The following is a 21,741-nucleotide window of genomic DNA, read 5'->3' as shown; positions in this document are numbered from 1 at the left end:
TCACACTTCATATTCATCTGCGAGACTCCGCACATCCGCAGGGCTGATGTCTTCAAACTGCTTTTCAGACAGAGAGGAGAACAGACGGTGAACCTCCACTTTTTCATCCTTGTTCAGAAGCATGAGCACCACCTAAAAGACACAAATGCGACGTATTATTAATACGCATGGCAGCCGACTGCAGGGATTACCCGTGTGTAGCGCCGGGGTCCACAACGCGATGTCACATAGGATGCGATTAGTAAAAAGCCCTTATCTAGTCTGCTTTGTCGCTGCATAAGAAGTTAATGAAAAAGGATGCAGCAAAACAAGTAGAAACGCAGCAAACAGCGATAAGAGTATTCAATAGTTAGGTGTGCAGCCCAGGACTGAAACAGTTAAAGCTACATATAAAAGTGTATCGGCAGGGCTGGATCTAGCCCTCGCTGTCCCTGTAATGTGTATTTCTGGGTTAATCCAAACCATTTAGCATCATTTAGCTGTATTTATTAGCACTGTCATTGGCGATAGGAACATGAATGCCATGATTCAGCTAAATTAACAAATATAAAAGCGCTTGTAATAGGTCTGGTCTCAGCAAAGAGCACAAGCCATTTCTATCACACACACACCACACTCGCTGCACACGAGATATACCTTGAACCGTTCCGCTTTTGTCAGGTGTGAAAGGTGCTGGTAAACTAATGCGGGGTTCTTCTCCAGAAGCTCTTGCGTCACCGACTGCATGATAAGCACGAGAACGTCTCCTTCCAGCTTGTTGCTCAGGAACACCGGTAAGTCTTTTGGTTCTATGGCAGACAATAGTTCTGCGCAGGCCGCTGTATCCTTCACGGCTTTCATCTCATTTATTAGCCGGCCAAACTCATAGGCATCGGTAGGCTTCGTAATTTGAGGCTTCACTTGGGTTGCTGACGGTGTATTTTCATGGCCACCATCGGCGCATAACTGGGTAGACATGGATTCATTGTGTTGAGAGTCACTGGTGGCCTCGTCTTTTTCATACACCTTGACAGAAAATGAAGTGGTTAAGAAGCAGGTAAACGGCCATCACATCACAGGACGATTCCATTGATAAACCGCGCTCAATAACTGGTTTTAGAAGCATTTTCTGGTGATAGTAACCAGTTCTCGCGTTATATTCACACACCACCATTCATGACAAAGCTCAACTGAGTTAGGACTCATAATATGCGACTCAATGTAACCAACCTGTCAAGGCTGGAACTACCTACTCAGAGGGGGCCAAACCTGAAGGGGCTATCTGTGACATCTGCTCCTAGAGTATGAGTACATTTACATCCGTACATGCAGCCATAACCAGAAAAAGGAACGCTTGGGTGGCATTTATGATAAATAACGAGAAGAATCTCCCCCATAAGGAAATCGAGCTCCTACCTCCTCTATCACAATCTTCTTTCGTGGTTTCTCGTGGTTATTTGCTGTAGCATCATTGGTAGCGAGCAGCGGAGTTATTTCCGCCAGGAGCTTCCGTGCTTCAGATGTAGCGGGGTCCAGCGAGATAACTTTCTGGAGATCATTTGCACATTGTTGGTAGTTCTAAAACAAAAGGTAAATTATTTAATGAAGGCCTAAGGTATCCCTTATATTTTTAGTAACTACAGTGGTTTGCCCTCTATTTACACAGAACACGGCATTTTCCACAGAGTCGGGTGGAAAGGGACTGGAGAAGCATTAAAAATTGACCTATACATTATACAGGGCCAGCCAAGCTCTTCATGCAGCAGAAGCTCACCGGGGTCGTTTGGCCTTCACAGCGTATAATGAAGTCAAGGAGCTGAAACTCAACTTTCCCTTCAGTGACTAAACATTAGTCCACCTTTTGTTTTAGTAAATGGTTTTATGAGGCACTATCTGTACAGCGCAGCAGAATATATAATAATAATAATAATAAACGCCTGCGTATCAAATACAGGTGGTACCAAAACAGGAGTAACTTCCACATCACATTACAGAATCAGTAGCTTTTGGTGGCAAACATTGTGAAGCAAAGCGGTCATGTTTTGGCAGTTAATGTGGCCGTTACCTCTAATCCTTTGTGGGCCTGAGCGCGTCTGTACAAAGCTTTGATATTGGAACTGTCCCTTTGTAGAGCGCGTTCACAGTCACGTCTGGCTTCTTCGTACTGGCGGAGTTTCAAGTAACACAGCGCCCTGCCACGGAGAATGTATAGTCAGCAAACACAATACCATCCGCCAGCTGGGCACTTTCACCAAGTCTTACTGTCTGCGGGCACTCGGTGAGGAATTCATTAGAACAAAATAGATCATTTCAAAGCAAAAAAACGATAAAGATCCAACACAAGCCTCGTCACAGCAGAAACACTGATATAGTTGTGGCCAAAACCTGCAGCAATATGGACTGTCCAACCCAACCTTACAAAACATACACAACGGGATACGCTATGAAAAGGTTTAAAGACCTGGTAACTTGTTATGAACTATTGTGTTACCTATTTGTGTATATGGTGCATTCTTCAGAATATAGCGTCAGACATTCAGTGTATTTTCTCTCGGCTTCTCTGTATTGATTCTTCTTCACATAGTCATTCCCTTCCAGTTTCAGAGACAAGAACCTCTCCTCGGCTGATTTACCTGAAAAAAAACATTCAGAAATAAGTCACGGGGATCTGAAACGGCCTAACGGATCATGACACGGATTTATAGTCTGCGTGTCAGTAAGAATTTACTACAAGCCATGTTTGAGTCACCGTACAGTAAGCACTCGTTCTGTCACAAAAGGCACAGATCTCCAGCAAGCCAAGGAGCTGGGGCAGGGAACGAGGGATTTTCACCAATTCCTCCACGATTTTAAGGGAAAAAGATTTAAAGGGTACAGTCAGCTATCATAAACATTAAAGTAATATGATGGGCTGAAGTGTCCCTTTAATAGGTTTTAGTTTGGTTTTACTGCAGGAGTGACGGTTGCCCTTTAATAAGTTGCGCATCTGCTGGGTAATTTGATATTACAGAACAAACCTGTTATGTTTTCGGTCTCATTATTTTTAATTGGATTAACTGAATGGGTGCCACCGGATGCTGCAGCATTGCCTTCGTGTCGTTGTAAGAGAACAGAGACGGGTACAGATGGAATTGGGGGAAGCTTCTCCCTCCAGCCGCTCCCATCTTGATCAATTAATGTTCTTGTTATTCTGTGGAGAAGGACACATGGCGTGTTAATGCGATACATACACATTATCCGCACTAAGTATACATATACATTTCCCTTACGTGCCATTTGGAGTGTATGTGTCCGAAGCATGGGGGGAGGGGGGGATAGTGAAGAACAAATCACCAAGAAACTAGCATTATGAGGCTCCCTTATATAATAATATATAATATAATAATAATATAGTTATTAAAGCTCAAGCCAATTGGTGTATTCTGGCCTAGGCCTCGGACGACAGGTCTAAGGGGTGACGGCCCCTCTGCTACATAACTGGGGACAGATCACCTTACTGGGCGATCAGGCACCACAGCGCTTAGCTATGTCTCTGTTCAAACTCACCTGTGCTCAAGCATCAACTGTTCCTCAATAACTGAAAATGGAACATGCACATTGTTTACATTGATTTTTCTATCATATATAATGTGCGCCTGTAATTATTTCCATAAAATGTGGAAATACTCTGCAATTGAGAAGGTTACTCAGAAGACCGATTCAGAGTTTAAATACCAAAACACACCTGTTGATGCTGTCATTTGCCATCTGCATCCCGCTGTCGATTTGGAGAACGATCTTATAGTCCACATACGCTTCTCTGTATCTCTCAAGAGACTCACTGGCCATCGCTCGACGCAACAGAGGCTTCACGGAGAACGGCTGAAGTTCAAGAGCTCTTTAGGAAGAGAGAAAGAACCCTCAATATAATAAACAGGTTCCACCTTTACAATTCTACCTACTAAGACTGTTTTGTGGAATTTAATGAGTTTGGCTATGAATGGTCTTCGAAGTCAGTTGTCTTTTGGCAGCTCGGTATAATTCCAAGATGTCCCAAGCTGAACCCCAGTGAGCTCCCTTACAAGTCCGACTTGAAGAAAAGACTTTCAAAGGCCTCCAATGGAGCTTCAGAACCGTCTGGATGAGATGAACGCTCCAATGTATAAACGTTCTACCATAATTCTCCGGCAGTTACTGTAGACATCTAAAGCTATCACAGGTTATTTATTAAACGTGATTCCGGTGCAGTTTAAAGAGCGGTCTTATCACTACAGCATCCACGGAGGACGATGAGGAGACCATACTTTATTTTCTGCAGTGTTTCTGCAGCTGCCTCTTGAGAAGACCTGATGAAGGAGTTGCCTGGCCAATGGAGAATTCACTAAGGGCTACTCCTAGCCACCTGGATGTTCCTCCGCATGTCTGCCAGCTAATCAATAGCTATCACAGAGCCGGACTACTGCAAACTTTGCAATACAGTAAAACACAATGAATTACACACACAGGGCAGACAAATGTATGGATAAATTAGAGCAAAAATGCGTTCCTGCTCAGTAATGGGGTACATCGGAGTAAACAGAATGGGGTATTCATAAGCGACTCTGTGCAAAGTATCTACTACAACTATTACAAGGGTTACCATCTAGGAGAGGAAATAGGGTTATTTGCTCATTCAGAGAGAGATATATATATATAACGTGGGAAGCATATCTTTTTACTTGTTTTACAGATTATTCACTGTGCACAAGCTAATGGCCTATCCCAAATCCAAAGCCAACAGGTAGCGTGTACCAATACCAGAGGCGTATCTACTGAAAATAGCGCCTATGGCAAGCACTGAAATTGCGCCCCTGTCCAAATATCTAAAACCCATTTACTAGCCCCTGCTGCATATATATATATAAATATATATATATTAGTCCCTGCTGCCGATAGCAGGTATAGATCAACACACAAACCCATATCAATTGAAATTCACTTGTGATCTCAGCACTGAAGGTATATATCAAATAAACAGAATCAGACATACAAATCCTGTATTTGCAGGTATACAATAATAATATATGAAACGTAGCATCACAGGTATAGATCAAATAAATACATGGAAACAGCATTGCAGGTATTAATCAACTGAATAAGACATATGAACCCTGTATTTGCAGGTACACATAAATAATGTATGGAAACATAGCATAGCAGATATGGATCTACAGAAGAACACACAAACCCAGCTTTGCAGGTAAAGATCAATTGGAATTCACATAAAAACACGGCATTAAAGGTATATTTAAAACCCCCTAAATTACAGGCATAGATCACAGGTTGCACACCCCAAAGCCAGCCCTGGCGTCCACACTGCCCACATAGAACCTGGCCAGCACCCAAATTACACACATAAGATTTGCCATCTTTGTCCCCATATAGCACAGCACAAGTCAACTTTGTCCCCAAACAGTCCGGCCTGTGCCATCTTTGTCCCATATACACCCTGCCTGTGCCATCTTGGTCCCCAAGGCTCAAACCTCCTGCTAGTGCCATCTTTGCCCTTCCACAATTATACATCTATGATACACACAAACACGTTTACAGTCACTCACTAATTCACACTTTAATTCAGACAACTCATCCACACATTAACTCATGCTCTCCCTCATTCACTCAATGCATCCACACATTAATGCACACTCTTTACTTATATCTACCCCCTCTCCCTTATCACTTTTTAAGCCCCTCCCTCCCTCATCACTTTTTAACTCCCTCCCTCCCTCCCTCATCACTTTTTAACCCCCTCCCTCCCTCCCTCATCACTTTTTAACTCCCTCCCTCATCACTTTTTAACTCCCTCCCTCATCACTTTTTAACTCCCTCCCTTATCACTTTTTAACCCCCCCCAATCACTTTTTAACTCCCTCCCTCATCACTTTTTAACTCCCTCCCTCATCACTTTTTAACTCCCTCCCTCATCACTTTTTAACTCCCTCCCTCCCCTCATCACTTTTTAACTCCCTCCCTCATCACTTTTTAACTCCCTCCCTCCCCTCATCACTTTTTAACTCCCTCCCTCATCACTTTTTAACTCCCTCCCTCCCCTCATCACTTTTTAACTCCCTCCCTCCCTCATCACTTTTTAACTCCCTCCCTCATCACTTTTTAACTCCCTCCCTCATCACTTTTTAACCCCCCAATCACTTTTTAACTCCCTCCCTCATCACTTTTTAACTCCCTCCCTCATCACTTTTTAACTCCCTCCCTCCCTCATCACTTTTTAACTCCCTCCCTTATCACTTTTTAACCCCTCACCCCCCCTTTCTCTCTCACCTTGAAGTCCAGCGACAGGAGGACGATGCTTCTGTCTTCCTGCACCGCTCGCTGGTGCCCGCTGCTTCACTGCTGAGCGCCGTAATATGACGTCATATTTCGGCGCCCAGCAGTGAAGCAGCGGGCACCAGCGAGCGGCTTTTAAACGCTGTCTTTTTTTTTTATGCGGGGGAGAACGAGGGGCGCCGAGCGGTTGCTAGGCGCCCCTCTCTCTCCTCCGCATCAGTGTTTAAAAGCCGCTCGATGGTGCCGGTATTTCATGCAGAGCTCTGCATGAAATGCCGGCACCGGGACGGGGGTAGAGGGCTCGTGGAGGAGAATGAGGGGCGCCGAGAGGTTGCTAGGCGCCCCTCTCTCTCCTCCGCATCAAAGAAAATGCCGCTCACCGGCGCCCCCCTTGAGATGGCGCCCATGGCACGTGCCATGGGCGCCATACCCTATATACGCCTCTGACCAATACTGGCCGTTCCATTTGTAAGGAGGCCTCAGTAAAACATGAGCAGTTCCCGCTAAACAAGCTCTTTTGGGGTAGGAACCTGCATTCCTAATATATTCATGCCTATTGTACCCCACGTCTGCTGTACTCACCCTTTATTGTACTGTTAACTATAAAGCAACAGGTACATACGTTACTGCCAAATAAAAATATACATAAGTATACAATCTTCCCAACTTGTGACCAAATTTCCCAACTGGCTACTTTCCGAACAAAGTAATCCTCCTGCTTAGTTACCAGGTAGTAGATTTCAGAGATTATCGCGTAAATTCTTTCTGTGTTTAAGGTAAAAATAAAAGACGCAACAAACAGACGATTGATACAAACGTGTATTCTCTCTCTGAACTGGCAGGACTGGTTTGCCAAGTCTTGGGGAAATCCTTTATTACTACACTACAGCCTTATTTTTATTCCAAATGCGTATCGGAGTACTATTTGCATGGACTCCGGAACATTTTCCTGCATGCAAATTGGTGCACTCTTTTTTTTTTTTTTTTGGTATTGGCGTTTGGTAAAGAATTCCTCGTCATGTGACTCTGATCCCAGCTGCCTCACCTGGAACACGGAGCGTACCTCGGTATGCTTCTCGCACGCGCTCAATACAACTCCCATGCCAGTCAATAGAAGCTACTGAAAGTAACAGCAGCCAATAAGCACGTGCTATCTAAATGCTGCCGTTTTGCAAGCACACGTGCGATTGGCTGCTGCTGCATCACTGACTTCAACTGAGCATGTGCAGGAAATGTACATACTAATGCTTCCTGCTTTCAGTAGAAGCAGCCAGGGGAGGATTGGGAAATAAAAAAAAAAATAGAATTATTAGAAATATTTTTGTATTGTATCACATATATATCCAGGCAGCTGCATATTAACCATTAACCCCTCAACTCCTTATCACACCAAGACACTGACACTCTAACCAATCAAAGTCTATGAAGGAAAGGACTTCTCCGGACACGCAGGACTTCATTAGCATTGCCGTAAAGCGTTTGCTCAGTGTGGTGCATCATATGACTGTCTGTAATGGCAGTCTCCAGGTCTGCAGATAAACGAGGTTTATATACACAGAATGAAATTTCCTTCAATGCACAACTACATCACACAAGACTGTATTTAAGGCTTGAAAACTATTTGTCTGGGAAGCTTTCCCTTTAAATAGGACAAAAGTCTCCTGTTCAAGCTTCAACAGTTAAAGAATCCGTGATATGTTGCTATACAATCGACTCCTGTCTGCGATAGAAATACAATTTTGAGGACTAGGCGATTCCCTCAGTTACAATCAGGCAGCGTTTCCCATTAAAAACCACAAACTACTTTTTAACGCTAAATGTAGAATTGTGGACAAACCAGACCAGGTAACATAACCAGAGATATAACAAACCCTGCCCGCTCCATGCCCAGATACAAAAAAACAGCTTTATTTATATTTAAAGTATTGTTTGTCTGTAAAGATCCCTTCATCAGACGCAATGCTGATTCTCTGCGGAGCGGACAAACACAGCCTCCATGAATTATGTGATTAGAAAGGATCTACACCTCTAATCCATGGAAAAAAGAACTCAACAGCAGACAACCATTCGGCCCATCTAGCCTGTCCATTTCTCCTGATGTAGACTCAGACTGTATTCAGTGGACTGTATTAGCCTCTACCACTTCTGATGAGAGGCTGTTCCATTTATCTACTACCATCTCAGTAAAGTAAACCTTCCTTACATTAAAACTGGAGGGTTAGTTGTAGACTTATTCTAACATTTCTCCTCTGAAATAGTCTTCCCTCCGTGTCTTTCCTCCTTGCTATCCATATTGAGATCATTTAGTCTTTCCTGATAATTGATCTCAATATGTAAGAAGAAACCTCATAACAGCAGCTTTCTTTCCGATTTTTACAAAAAAAATGGCTTTTCTGTGAGTAACCAGTGAAAAGATGTGTCTGGAAAGGAATGTGGATTTAACCCCGAGCTAAACAATGAAAACGTACGGAAAAAACAGAGGAGTGATAAATTCTGTATCAAACAATTAAAGGAATTACTTGACGTAAATTCAAAACAGAGAAATAACAGCGGCCATATCCTTCAAATGATCCGTCTGGATGTTCATTGCAAGGAAGTGATGTTATTAAAGGTCAGTCGTTACAATGATCACTGCCATCCAGCACGAGGATCCACAGGAAGTGACTGCGAAACATAATTACGCAATAACCCCGAGTAAAGGGAAACTGCGACCAAAACCCGCTCCGCAAATCAAATACAGCGAAGGCATCTGCCCGAGGCTTCCCGCAACGTATACAGAACCGCTCACGACGGCAACGCCTGGGAAACAGATCGTCTCCGCTGTTATTTACACCCCCGTTTATACAGCCGGCCGGTTCGCGTAACAATATGTAAAGATCGTCTGCCTGGAAACAAAAATTGCTGAGCTGAGCTAATCAGAACGCCTTAAAATTATCATTATCAGTATAAATAGAAAACGGACCCCGCTATATTCTAGATAAAAAGCGAGCCTGGATATCTGGTTAAAACCAGTCTGTTGTGAGACATCTTAAACACGCACCCTGACCTTTAACCTCACTTTAGGATCCTGAGGCAGGTATTTTTGCATATTCATGGCATTTTGCAGGTTGCAGATATACCTTTAACCATTTAAAGCGTGCTTTTTATAATAATTTTTATATACATTATAACATACCGGTTACAATCTTCAATGCAGTCCCTGCAGTTGCCGTCTTTCAGGTGACAAGCCGCTCTGTTGGAGAATAAGACACCCAGCTCCTCCGCATTCTCAGCTCCTGCAACATCACACAGATATATGAGAAGAGGACACGGCGAAGCAGTGGAACTGCAGCACAACGCAGTGCTATTGAAGCATTGTGGATGCCGCTGTACGGCACTACGGCATATGAATGCGGTATACCGAACGTACGGTTACCTGCATTTCTCAGATTTTCAATAGCCTCCGAGTATTTGATCGCCGCCTCCCCAAACTGCCCGTTCTTGAAGAGCCGGTTGCCCTCTGCTTTGAGCGCGGCTGCCGGTGAGGCGGGCAGTTGGGGTTCTTTGGGCTGAGAGCTGCTTCTCTGGTCAGCGGCTGATATCCGGTTCTGCTCCAGGCTTCCATTGCTTGCGGTCCGCCCGTTGCCGCAGTCCTTCCTCAGCCCGTTCGGGGCGCCGCTCTTGTGTTTCGGGACCCGGCAATCCTCGTCCTTGTGCTGGCTTTTCTTGGGAGACTTTTTCTGTGCGTTCCCCATTGCCGTGCGCTGCCCGGCGGCCTCTCCTCCCTCTGTCACACCGGCTTCTACAAGGAAGTTACAAGTTTAGCGTCTACATCACCAGAACAAACCACTGCACAGCTGGGGGGGGGGGGCAAGGGGTCACTGGGAAAGCCAATTAGCTGTGATTGTCACAGAGGCCTATCACCACGGCAGCACTAGTTAAAAGTGCCATTAAACAAACAACACACAGGGCTCCGGTCCCAGTAAATTCAGGACAGGCCGGGTTATTGCCGGCGTAAATTAATGGCCGCCCCTGATGCTGTATGAATCAAAACACCCAGAGTAATCCTCATTCCTGCTGCTAACCCATTACATGCTGGAGATACGGCAGGGTTAACCCACTCCTAGACCAGGATTTAACAGAATGAAATAAAAGCTGGGCTCTTAATATATTTTTATATGGATTTTTTTTTTATGAAATAAAAGTTTTACGAGGCACTTTTGTACACAGATATGTAGCGCAGGGATTTATGATCCTGGGTTAAACACACACCTTTATAAATGATGCATACATTTAGCAATCCGGGGTCTTTTCACAAAAAAAAAAAAAGGAGTTGTGGTTTTAACGCCCTCGCTTCACTATTTATTATGAAGAACCAGGAACGGCATGTTTCTCCAGAAAGAAGGGCTGAGGATTGTGCTAAACAGGCGAGGAGACAAAGAAATCCTATTGATTTAACTATACATTATACAGGGCCAGCCAAGCTCTTCCTGCCGCAGAAGCGCCTATTGAGGATTTACGGTCATAACATAAAGCCCCTTTTTGTCCATTAACAGTCATTCATACTCCAAACACTTCAGGTGTCCTCAGCGGCACACCTTTGGAGCGAGGTGAGGAAAGCTATGACCATCTATTGGGACAAATGGGACAATGGAGCAGATCAACAGAATAGTGCCTGAAATACGGGACAGCTGGGAGGAATGATCATTAATGTTATACAACGGCACCCACCCTGCTGTAAATCAAGGATACGTCTATGAAGAGTACTGGATAGGCATCCCCAAATATACTAATTGTTTGTTATTATTAAGAGAGATTTTATTACACTGTTTGGAAAATCACGTATCACTATAGCAACTGAATGTTCTAGCTGACTGGACAATTCCATTGGCTGCTTTGGTGATAAACCCAATTTCAAACTTTGCCCGGAACGACATTTTATACATAACCCTCAATGACTTATCCAGCTCATCATTACCCGAGCTGTTTTCATCTGAAAAACACCTAAAGCGTCACATTGTGACTTACACTTTATATCGTTAAAGAACTGGAATTCACACTTTGATGCAACAGAGAACAGCTTCCCACACAGTGTTACTTTTTGCAAATGCAAATCAATAGAGCAAACTAGATCAAGACATCTGATATGACAAAAAGCTCTCCATCGTTACATAACTGTCATTAAGATGGCTCTGTCGTCATCTCTCCCAGGGTAAGACCACTATCTGGCACACACAAGCTGTGCGGTCCAAGTATTTCCTATTTACATCAAGGGATACACATGCGCATACTTAGAGCTCCATGGAAGTCAATGCAAAGAAGCATTTCAGTACGGTGTCCTAACTAGGGGGGTCACATAGAAGCCTTAATCCACTGCTGTCACAGGAGATCTAATTAAACCCCATCACTAATCTCCATCAATGTGTCTATCTGAATTAAAAAGCCGACACAAGCAGGATTTCACAATCAAGCTGAGAGTACCATTAATTTAATACAAGACTAGTTTTTAAATAGCCCAATATACAGGTTGGGATTACCTGGCTGATCCCTGTCTTAGTGCTAAATGAGCAGCACTTCTGTGAGAAACTTCATTTTTTCATTGCCCTGGTCACTGTGTTTTCTGTTCATACATGAACTATAATGTTATCCAAAGGTTAAGTGCTGATCGTTTCATGTAGGTTGTGAGGAAGGGTGGGTTAATGTTCTTACTAAAATAGAAGACTCATAGTCAAAATAAGATTTTTGACATGACTGTTCTTTTAACAGTAGGGTGGGCAAGTTGGTATGAACCAAAATATTATTTCTTTTTACTACCAGACACAGAGAGCTTCACCTACACAAAGGGCTTGGATACCATTATTTATGGCATAAAGAGCTATGTTAATCCATGAGAACTCTCTGGCTCCAGCTACCTGGAACCCCCCCTCCCACCCTTGCGTGATGCGGATAAGAGGTCCCCCTTGTCATTGTGAGACACAGTCCATTTTTGGAGGGGAAGTGGGCGTGGAGCAGAGCATGCCACAACACAGCCCCCACAACTCAGAGTTTCCCCACAGTGACCACCTGAAATTTGACCTTGAGCTTTGGAGGTTCTAGTTACTGAGTGCAGCTAACTGTGTACCCTTTCTTGGTGATCAGTGCTTCCACAAAGTGTATGACCATGCTGCTTTGGGATGGAGCACAAACAGGGTAAGCAAGGACAGAAATGAGCGTGTGCTTTGCAAACAATGCCGATTATGCCTCATACAAATCTAAATGTTAAAAGGCAAGTATCGTTAAATACTCCGTAGTTGTCTCTTTAAGCCCAGAGTGAAGAAAGTTATTCAAGCCATGGTTCCCCAGAGGTTCCCCACATGTGAGTTTTTCCACTCCAGAAGTAGCCTTTTTTGGTTGCCTTTATAGCATTATCAAAAATAAAGAAAAGGAAAAAAACACAGGTAATAGTCTAGTCCATAGATTTTCCTACCTTTCTATGCAAAAACACCAGAGTTACTGTAAGACGATTTTACTGGTAAATAATTAATTTTGTAATATAATAAACTTACATACATCAGCAACCAGTAAACACGTAAGATAATTGGATACAGGCCTGGCTAAATCTGTGATAAATAGATTTAAACATGGGTATTCAGAATTCAGTAAAGAAGAAATACTGAATATGAAAAAGAATATGTAAGATAAAAGACATAAAACATGGATCAGTTTCTCCTTCTTTCTCTGCAGTTTACATACTCACACAAGTACAGTATATACATCTAAATAATTAACTATAGCCCAGTGGTTGCCAAACCAGCCCACAAGACACAGTAACAGTACATTGTGTCTGCTGACTGGATCCAGTGGTAACTGGAACCCTGGGTGCATTTGGGACCAATCATGTTGTACCAAGTGTATTATCTTTGCACCTTGCCTTCAAACCCTACCCAATATGATTGACAGTTTCTGTGGTCAGAAGCCTGATACAGATATAGAGATATAAAAGCCTACAACATATTTTAGTCATGTACACATTGTTTTTTTTGTATATAGTATTTCTGTTACAAAATAATACCATGTAGAATCATGCAAGGCTGCCTATAAAGTACATAATGTATTTGAATATACATTTCACCTTGAATAGGTCTTATTCTAACTTTCAGATAGATCCTGGTGGATCAACTGTGGACCCTCAGACTATGTATAGGTTATATGTATGTGGACAGGAGCATGTATCAATGTTCAGATCTGTTGCCTAACTTAATATGAAGGGTAAATGCCAAAAATGTTCAATACAAGTCCATATAAAATAAGTTACTTTTATGCATTTTGGGATCATTTCTTTTTAAACAGGTTTAACAGGTTATCCATACAGATATAGCAATCGCAGGCAATCTGCAGCAACATAATTTTTTTTCTTGGCTCAATAAATGCAAAGCAAATATTCTCAGATTTCTTCACCATAAAAAATGATGTTTGTTTGCAAACTGTGATTCTAAAGATTCAATTGTGTTGAGTATCTTGGTACCCATCACCTCGTCTGTGGCTCAAAATATAAATCTCCACAGACAACAAGGGTCTCTCTGTGAAAAAATCAATCAATATAGGTTTTTTTTTACCTTTCTCACAGCCCGTCTCTTCCTCGGCTGAACCTTCTACTTCCTCAATAGCAATTCTCACTCCTTTGGTTGCAGTCTCCTCTTCAGCTTTTTGATAAAGGTTCTCAACTTCACTCAAAATTTTCTGCCCACAATCAATAGCAAGAGAAACTCAACTCAATTATATGAGGTCATTACTGAATACTTTTAGCCCCTGACTACTGAAAATAGGTAATCTTTGTTGAAGACAATGGAAGCAGGATCTCTGTATAGATAGTGTACATATTATAGAACTATAATGATATCTCATATATGAATAAATCATAACATAAAAATATATATCGCTTCCCATTATGCACCTTTCCTTCACTTTCTGACTTTTCCATATATAAAATAATATAAAAAATATTGCAGCTTCCCAGTGCTGCCTTGCCCAAGAGTTAAAGTAACTCTAAAGGGACCCCCAGTTCACATGTGCAGAAATCTCTCCCATTGGATAAAATGTTTTGGTGTTTTCCTGCCAGTGTTTGAAACTGGCATGAAATGGAGGGACTGGGACAACACTGCAGCATTTTCATCATTCAAATCATTTTTCTTATTAAAAGGGAAATATATTTTAATATGCATTCTTTGTTGGTGGAGCCATATGGGGAATTAGAACCAATTAGTCTGAACTAACGTTAAAAAAAGGTTTCTTATGTCTGAAAGAAATGGGAAACAGCCGACACAGACTAACACGTACACATACCTTAGCTATAGGATTATCTGGCTCATGATGTAACACGTTCTTCAGATCACTTAATGAAGCCTGGTAATTGCATAGGTTTTTGTGAACTGTAGCGCGCCTTAGGAGAGCTAGAATCCCAGAAAAAGAGTATTTAGAATGCTAAATAATGTCAGAAAAATTTACAAAAATATAACCAAACAGGTCATGTACATAATGCTATAGATGAATATAAATAATTAGTGACTGACTGTGAATGCACAGTATGTAAAAGAGTTTACCGTGAGATAAACTAGCCATTTGTTTTTCAACAATACATCAATCCTGTGCAGAACAATGGATTCACAAGTCATATTACTTGATGGGAGAAACATGATAATAGATAACACCCATACACAAAACCCTTCGGCATTGTGCTTATAGTGTAAGTTTGAACAGCATCTTATAACATTCATTACATTTTTCATTTCCTGTTGCAATTTTTAGAAAAAGAGATGCAGCTTCTGTAATTTTCAAACATCCCAGACTGGATACTGTCCAAAATTCTCTACTTCCACAGTAAGGAATTCTTCTTTCAGCAGCTAAACCGTACATGGAGTCCCTCTGCTAATCTCAGTAATAATAGGGAGCAGTCAATGACCATCACTAGCATCCCCCTAAGAAAACAGCTTGTAACATAGTTACATAGTACATAACGTTGTGTAAAGTTGAAAAAGTCCATCAAGTTCAACCCTTCTACCTAATCTTCATATTTTTGATCCAAAGGAAGGCAAAAAACCCCTAATTAAGCTACTTGGAATTCTGCCATCAGGGGTAAAGTACAAGTTGCTTTCCCAAAATTACTGGGTCAAATAACCAAAACTAAGAGTATTTTAATGTATAGTGGTAGACAACAAGTCTTGCCATGACCTTGCAGGACTACAGATTTAAACACAATAAATAACATCTGTTATGCTCTCACCTTTCATATTGCTTGCCTCCCATTCAAGGACTCTTTCACAGTCATTCAGGGCATTTTGCCAGTTCTTCAGTTTGATCTCAGCTTGTGCTCTATTGTTATATGCTGCTGTGGTGGGTAAGGCAGATATACTCCTAAAAATGAAAAAAAAACACTTGGTGTGATTAAAATCGCAGATATGGATAAGCAAACTTTGGTTTGATTCAGCTCAACAGAAGTGGAGAAATAAAGAGCTAGAACAGAGCCGACTTAAACGTCTCCCCATATGGTTGTTAGTAATGGCTTTTCTTATGGTGTGGCTTTTTACACCTCTAATAACAAGTGTAGGTTAACAATAATTCCTTCATTCATGAACATTAAGGTTTTTAGAGAATACAAAAGTCTACTGGGGTTACCTTAAAAAAATTATTATTGTGCAACATTGCAAGCAAGGGAATGACCCAATCAGCAGAAACATTCAGATGGATGTTATTATGGTTTTGCACCATATTCATTCTTTATTCATAATCGTTAATGTGTGGACAGTACCATTAACTACAGGGCTCTCTCTCAGAAGGCAACCAAAGTACCCCAAGATGAACGAATATGTGCAGCAATTCACCTTTCTCAAGCTTTTTAAGTAAAAAAGTATCAATGAAAAAGCACATAAACACTGGATGAAAAAACGACATGGTCTCAGTAAGGTAGAGAGCACCGTACTTTAAATGCTAAACGTGATTGTGACATGCGTCACACAGATCTGTTCATACATACGACCGGAGTCATGTGGCTCAGTTGGGTGTAATAGTGCCAGGAGGGCACCTGCTGTGCCTTTGCTACATTATATGTCTCTTAAATTCAAATGAATGAGTTTCTCTATAAATACTGTTAAAAACCCTTTATGTTTTAAGAGATATCAAGCAGCCTGATCAGCAGGACCCTGGTTTTGTTTTCGGCCGATAGGAACAATAACTAGTCAGAAACAGTAATTGCATCGCAAACAGACGTTACCAATCAATTACCAAGAGAAATATTCCTTGTTTCATAAATCATTGAAAGATAAATACGGAACATGTTTCAGAAACAGGTGTTGCCCTCTGTCGGCCGCAAAAAAGAAGATTCAGCATGTTGCCAGCGGTAAATAAAAATAAGAGAGGCGCTGGGAAAAAGGGTGATCAGATTCCCTCCTTAATGGAGAATTGCATTGAAAAAATACACAACCCAAGAGATCCTAATAAATTTCTTCTTTTGTAATAAAAAAGTAAAAAAACCCCAAAACGGCAGTTTTGGTAAAGTGTTATATTGTATGTATTAGAGCAATCATACTAGCCAGATGCACACAACAGACAGCTTTCTAATTGATTACATGACATTACCGGTAGGAAAGTATCCAGCTCTCCAGCGTTCATGTGTAACTATGTGAAGTCTACCCAGTGCATACGTCGCAGGGCGATTACCTGCTATAGTAGGACACTGCTTCCTCGTAGTCCCCGCATCGAAATGCCTCGTTTCCTTTTTCCTTTTCATGGTTTGCAATAAAACTTCTTTGCTCTTCACTAAAACCTACAGGAGATGTTGACATTAACAAAATACGCTCCAATGAGATGGAATTACAAATCCAGAAGATCCTAGCATATGAAACAAAAAATAGGCTCCTTTGTTTGTACTCAAATCCAGATCTGAAGTCTGTCATGTCAGTAGCTCCATTGATTTATTTGCATGAATGTCCTAAGGAGATTCTGAAAGGCTGCTAGACGTACACACCACCCTATCAGTAACGTAAAGCTTACGTTCCGTGTGAGCCTCTGACATTCTGCTTTTACATAATGACCTGTTCTAAATCCACAGTGTATACCAAACCATTACAAAAAAAGAAAATATAGCAATAAGCATTGAAAATACTCAGTAGTAGTGACCTGCTGTGTCTATTTTCTTCTTTATTTTTGATGCCGTACGGTTTACTACAGTTTGTGACTGTACATCCTCTTTGGGTTGCTCCTGGATCTTGGATATTTCTTTCTCCACATCAAACCTAGAAGAAAAATAGAAGAATAAGAGAGGGCCAGATGAACAGACCAGCAGACTAAACTTACCTCCCAAATATTTAAAGCAGTTTAAGTGTTATTTGATGTTGTGATGAGTTAGAATAGAGCACTAGACTTTTAAAGGGGATGTTAATAGATATGAGAAAGGCTGAACTTGATGAATGCGTGTCTTTTTTTCAGCCTATGTAACCATGTTTCTTATCTGAACTTACCTGAAGAAAAGAATAGACTTCCCCAATTTCTTATTTATTTATTTATTAACTGGCACAAATGGATGTTTTTCTCACAGTAACTATAAATGACACTTCTTACCTGTCCCAATCTCTGTAATCCCGAGGGGCTTTGCTCTTTATTTCTTTATTCTGTTTTGCTTTCTGTTAAAACAGAGAGAAAGATGTGTAGCGCTTTGAGATAGGAACTACGATCTTTGTAGAGAGATGCATTCAGCGATTAAGAGGAAATGCAATACGATGGATTGATTGGTGAACCTGATGAGATATCTACATAAACAGCGCTGTCAGAAAAGAAACCATTCTCCCTTTTTAAAATCACTTTGTATTTATTAACAGTCAGGGCCGGCCCGACAATGGAGCCGAGTGGGGCAACCGCTCCAGGCGGCACTTTGCCGCCCCAAACGCCGAGTGGTTTTCGCTTACCAAGCTGTCAGTGCCCGCTCGGCGCCCCTCTCTCTCTCCTCTGCGGCGAGTCTCCCTGTTCGGTCTCGGTGCCGGCTTGTAATGCTGAGTCCCGGAAGATTTACCTCATTTCCGGCGCTCAGCATTACAAGCCGGCACCGAGACCGAACAGGGAGACTCGCCGCAGGACTGCTGAAAGGTAAGTACAAGGGGGGGGGGGGGGCGGCAGGGACGGAGGGAGAGGAAGAGTAGATAAGGGGGGGGACGGCATTTTAAAATTCGCCCCAGGCGGCATTTTGCCTTGGGCCGGCACTGTTAACAGTACTGTTCCACTTAGTCTCCTTATAATCACTCTTTAGTAACAGATGAAGATGCTTATCCCATAACGTACCTGGTTAAAAATGCCTTTACCCCCATAGGGAAATATATTTGTATAGGACTCATACCCAAGTACTGGTTTCTAAGAAGACATACCTTATCAGCAGATGGACAGCTGGTATAGCTACGGATCGGGGGCACATTTTCAGCCTCAAGTGGTAAAGCAGATCCCCGTTGATCCTTCATGTTTATATCAGTTAACCAATTCTGGGTTGAAAAAAAATGAAAAATTTACAAATTAATTGTTTTAGTAATTCATTGTTTTATGTACATTTTAAAATCTGCAAAAAAACAAACTGCAAAGCCGCAAAGCAGATGTACTGTGACTGAACACCACATGGGTTTGTTCCTCCATGAAGAGAATGATGCTTCTGCCTTCCTATCCGAGTAATGGAGCTGAACTTTAATCATTCTTAAGGTGTCAGACATGCAATTTAGATTTAGAAGTCAGCTTAAAGGGGAACTCAGATGTAAATAATGTTTCCAAACAATTAAGCCAGCAACATATTAGCTATTTGTGTTCTAGCTCCGTTATCTACTAGACAAACAACCCAATAGCATAGCTCATTATTAATCACCGAGTCGGACTCTCTGACTAATGAAACTCTATGGAGGAACTGACTTCATTAGCATTGCCATAAAGGATCAGCTCAGTGTAGTGATTGTGCAGGGAACGTCACCCACAAACATATCACACAACTGACAACAATGGCAGCCTTCAGGACTGCAGATATACAAACAAAATAAGATAAAACCAGGTTTTTGACAATGCCGACCTACATTACTGTATACAGCGCTGGATCTTATGGTCAAGGAAAATAATAATTAAGTATATATTTAAGAATAAAGGCACAGAGGCTTGTTATATTTCACTCATGTAGCACTGTGTATATGTGCACGTAAGCGTACAGACATAAAGCTTTGTGGTACACACCTAAACTACAACAAAATGTTTCATACCTTTAAATCGGCATTAATCGCCTGCCACTCATCCAGGGAGAAGTCAGCAGCGGTTGCTGGAGGTTTGTCTTTCCGAAGAGCTCGACTTTGAGGAGACAGACTTGCAATCCGCTTTTCGCAGAATTCGGTAAGATCTGGGTAATGTCCTTCTTCCCCGGACCTTTTTTATGAAAATTTGAAAATGTGATTATTCACACACGTTCCAATACCAAATTGAAGATAAACTAATTTAAAATGACTTCAAGGTCATTGGATTTTATGTATAAAAATTTTTTCTGGTGCACTTTGAACAGTGGGACAGCTAACACAGCAACTAATAGAATGGTCTATAAGCTGCTATGGCGATAGGACATCTTTCAAACTTTGCTTTTTATATACAATTCCCATTCGTTTCCAATATAGTTAAAAACATAGGATTTTTTTTTGACATGGTGACCGAAGATCCCTTATTTAAATGAGCGATACTTACAGGGAATACATATTGCAGAAAAGAATAAAAAAAATTATAATTTGCCCATTTGAACCAATAGTCTTTTTCACAATATTCTGATCAATCTATTACCCAAAACAGCCTCAATAACGATCAATGCATATTAAAACAGTATGTACTTTAATATGCATGTTTTACCTTAAGAACAAAACACTAATCTGCTGACAGGGCCATCCTGCCCTTCCCACCCATTACCCTGATGAAGAGGGGGTGTCTCATTAGACCCCCTGGAAATCTACATACATCAATGGAATACATCTCCTGCAAGCAAATAGCTGCATGGACGGGGAGAATAAATGCATGGAGAGGATTCAGATGCGTTTGCATGCAGAAAAAGTTATAATATAAGGTGACACTCAGCTATCACGTGCAGTAAAGTGCTTATGATGGACGGGGTGTACCTTTAAACTTTGTAAATGCCGGTGAAGTTTGTATAGATGCAGGTAGTCCAAACTACACCACTGATGCAGGACTATGTGACTAGTTTAGTCCTAAACTGGATTGATCTCCTACAATAACTGACCCAATCTCATATAACAAGAAAGCATCTTACCTGAGAACAAGCAGGAGCTTTTCTAAGTGCTTGACATCTGTGCACTTCTCTATGAAACGGTAATCAAGATGGTCAATGGGAATTTCATATCTTTTAGTTGTCCCGTAGTTCATCGCTGACGAAACATCTGTAGCACTCATCGCCTGGAGGTTCATGAATAATGAACAATTCATTCATAATAAGAGAAGTCATGAATTCCAAGGAGAAATACAGCAGAAATACAAAATTAAAGTATATATTTTCTGAAAATGTAAGTGGTCAAACTACAAACCAATTTATTGGCAAACTATATTCTGGAGGGCAGAATGCAGCATTGGTTCTTGAACATTTATTTTTTTTTTAATCTGGAGATGGAGTAAATCCCCACCTGCCGTGTCCAGAAGAAGATGGAAGACAAGCCCTCCTCAAGCACCGAGCAAACGGGCTTAAATGTTTCTTACTTTTAAATAGTGTTGTTAGTGTGTTGCTAATGAGACTGTAATGGACTTATACGTGTAGCCAGGCCAGGACTGGCCATTCGGCACACCGGGCAAATGCCTGCTGGACCGCTGGCAGACATCACCCCACACTCACCCCAGTGGGTGCTGCAATGTGCCAACACTTGCTGGATGTATTGTGCTCCAGCCACACAGCCTAAAAGTGCAAAGGATGCATCATCCTGGCCATGCAGTGACCAATGGCTACTATAACCAGTATAGCCAATGGAACTACGACATAATGATGCACAGGCAACGGAATAAAAAAAGGAACATGCTTTTAGCTGGCTAAGCTTAATGGGAGTTACACAAGAGAGAAAGAAAGAGAGAGAGAGCTACCTCTTGGCTAAGCCCTGCTTAGGTGTCTCTCAACCATAAGATACGAATCCACCCTATATATTGTTTTACAAGGACCAGATATTATTAATCAATTCTTAATAACCACTTAATTAATCACCGTGCTGGTTTATTATGATTAATAAATACAATAAAGAAGAAATCTAATTTCATCAGGATAGGGAAGCTCTCCTTCGCAAACATCCAGAGGGAAACCTACCAAGTTCAGACTGAACGTAAGCCAGGGCTCGGGGCAGCCCGTGGACACCGGTTGCGTTATGTAATAAATAAGGCACCGATAACATTTATTGTTATTATTGTAATAATGATGTTTACCTGGGATATCGCCTCACAGCCACGGCGAACAACAAA

At 41.6% G+C, this 21,741-nt stretch overlaps 1 protein-coding gene across 1 annotated transcript; it reads right to left on the bottom strand.

Moving 5' to 3' along the window:
• On the bottom strand, positions 1 to 20,670 carry LOC149305594 (sperm-associated antigen 1-like). Its single transcript, XM_089477588.1, has 18 exons — positions 20,558 to 20,670; positions 19,515 to 19,674; positions 18,651 to 18,761; positions 17,854 to 17,903; positions 17,413 to 17,528; positions 16,954 to 17,059; positions 15,521 to 15,651; positions 14,584 to 14,690; positions 13,857 to 13,980; positions 9,698 to 10,063; positions 9,458 to 9,557; positions 3,704 to 3,856; positions 2,997 to 3,169; positions 2,471 to 2,612; positions 2,045 to 2,171; positions 1,396 to 1,557; positions 637 to 1,005; positions 1 to 132 (listed from the first exon to the last, which is right to left on the bottom strand). The coding sequence occupies exons 1-18, from the start codon at positions 20,668 to 20,670 to the stop codon at positions 1 to 3; spliced, it is 2,742 nt and encodes a 913-aa protein (XP_089333714.1).
• Positions 20,671 to 21,741: the final 1,071 nt, after the last annotated feature.

This window comes from Sceloporus occidentalis, unplaced genomic scaffold (genome assembly GCF_023333645.1).
Source record: "Sceloporus occidentalis isolate IW3139 unplaced genomic scaffold, rSceOcc1.0.p SCAF_11, whole genome shotgun sequence".
NCBI lineage: Eukaryota > Metazoa > Chordata > Lepidosauria > Squamata > Phrynosomatidae > Sceloporus > Sceloporus occidentalis.
This window is presented reverse-complemented; position numbering and strand designations above follow the sequence as displayed.

What these genes read in the sequence shown, in the direction of transcription:
- LOC149305594 (XM_089477588.1), bottom strand. Translation starts at nt 20,670, where the DNA reads ATGAACTACGGGACAACTAAAAGATATGAAATTCCCATTGACCATCTT. An exon ending in GAAGAAAATAGACACAGCAG is followed by an intron (nt 17,060 to 17,412) that starts GTCACTACTACT and finishes CATCTCCTGTAG; the next exon opens with GTTTTAGTGAAGAGCAAAGA. An exon ending in AGGCCCACAAAGGATTAGAG is followed by an intron (nt 1,558 to 2,044) that starts GTAACGGCCACA and finishes CTTTTGTTTTAG; the next exon opens with AACTACCAACAATGTGCAAA.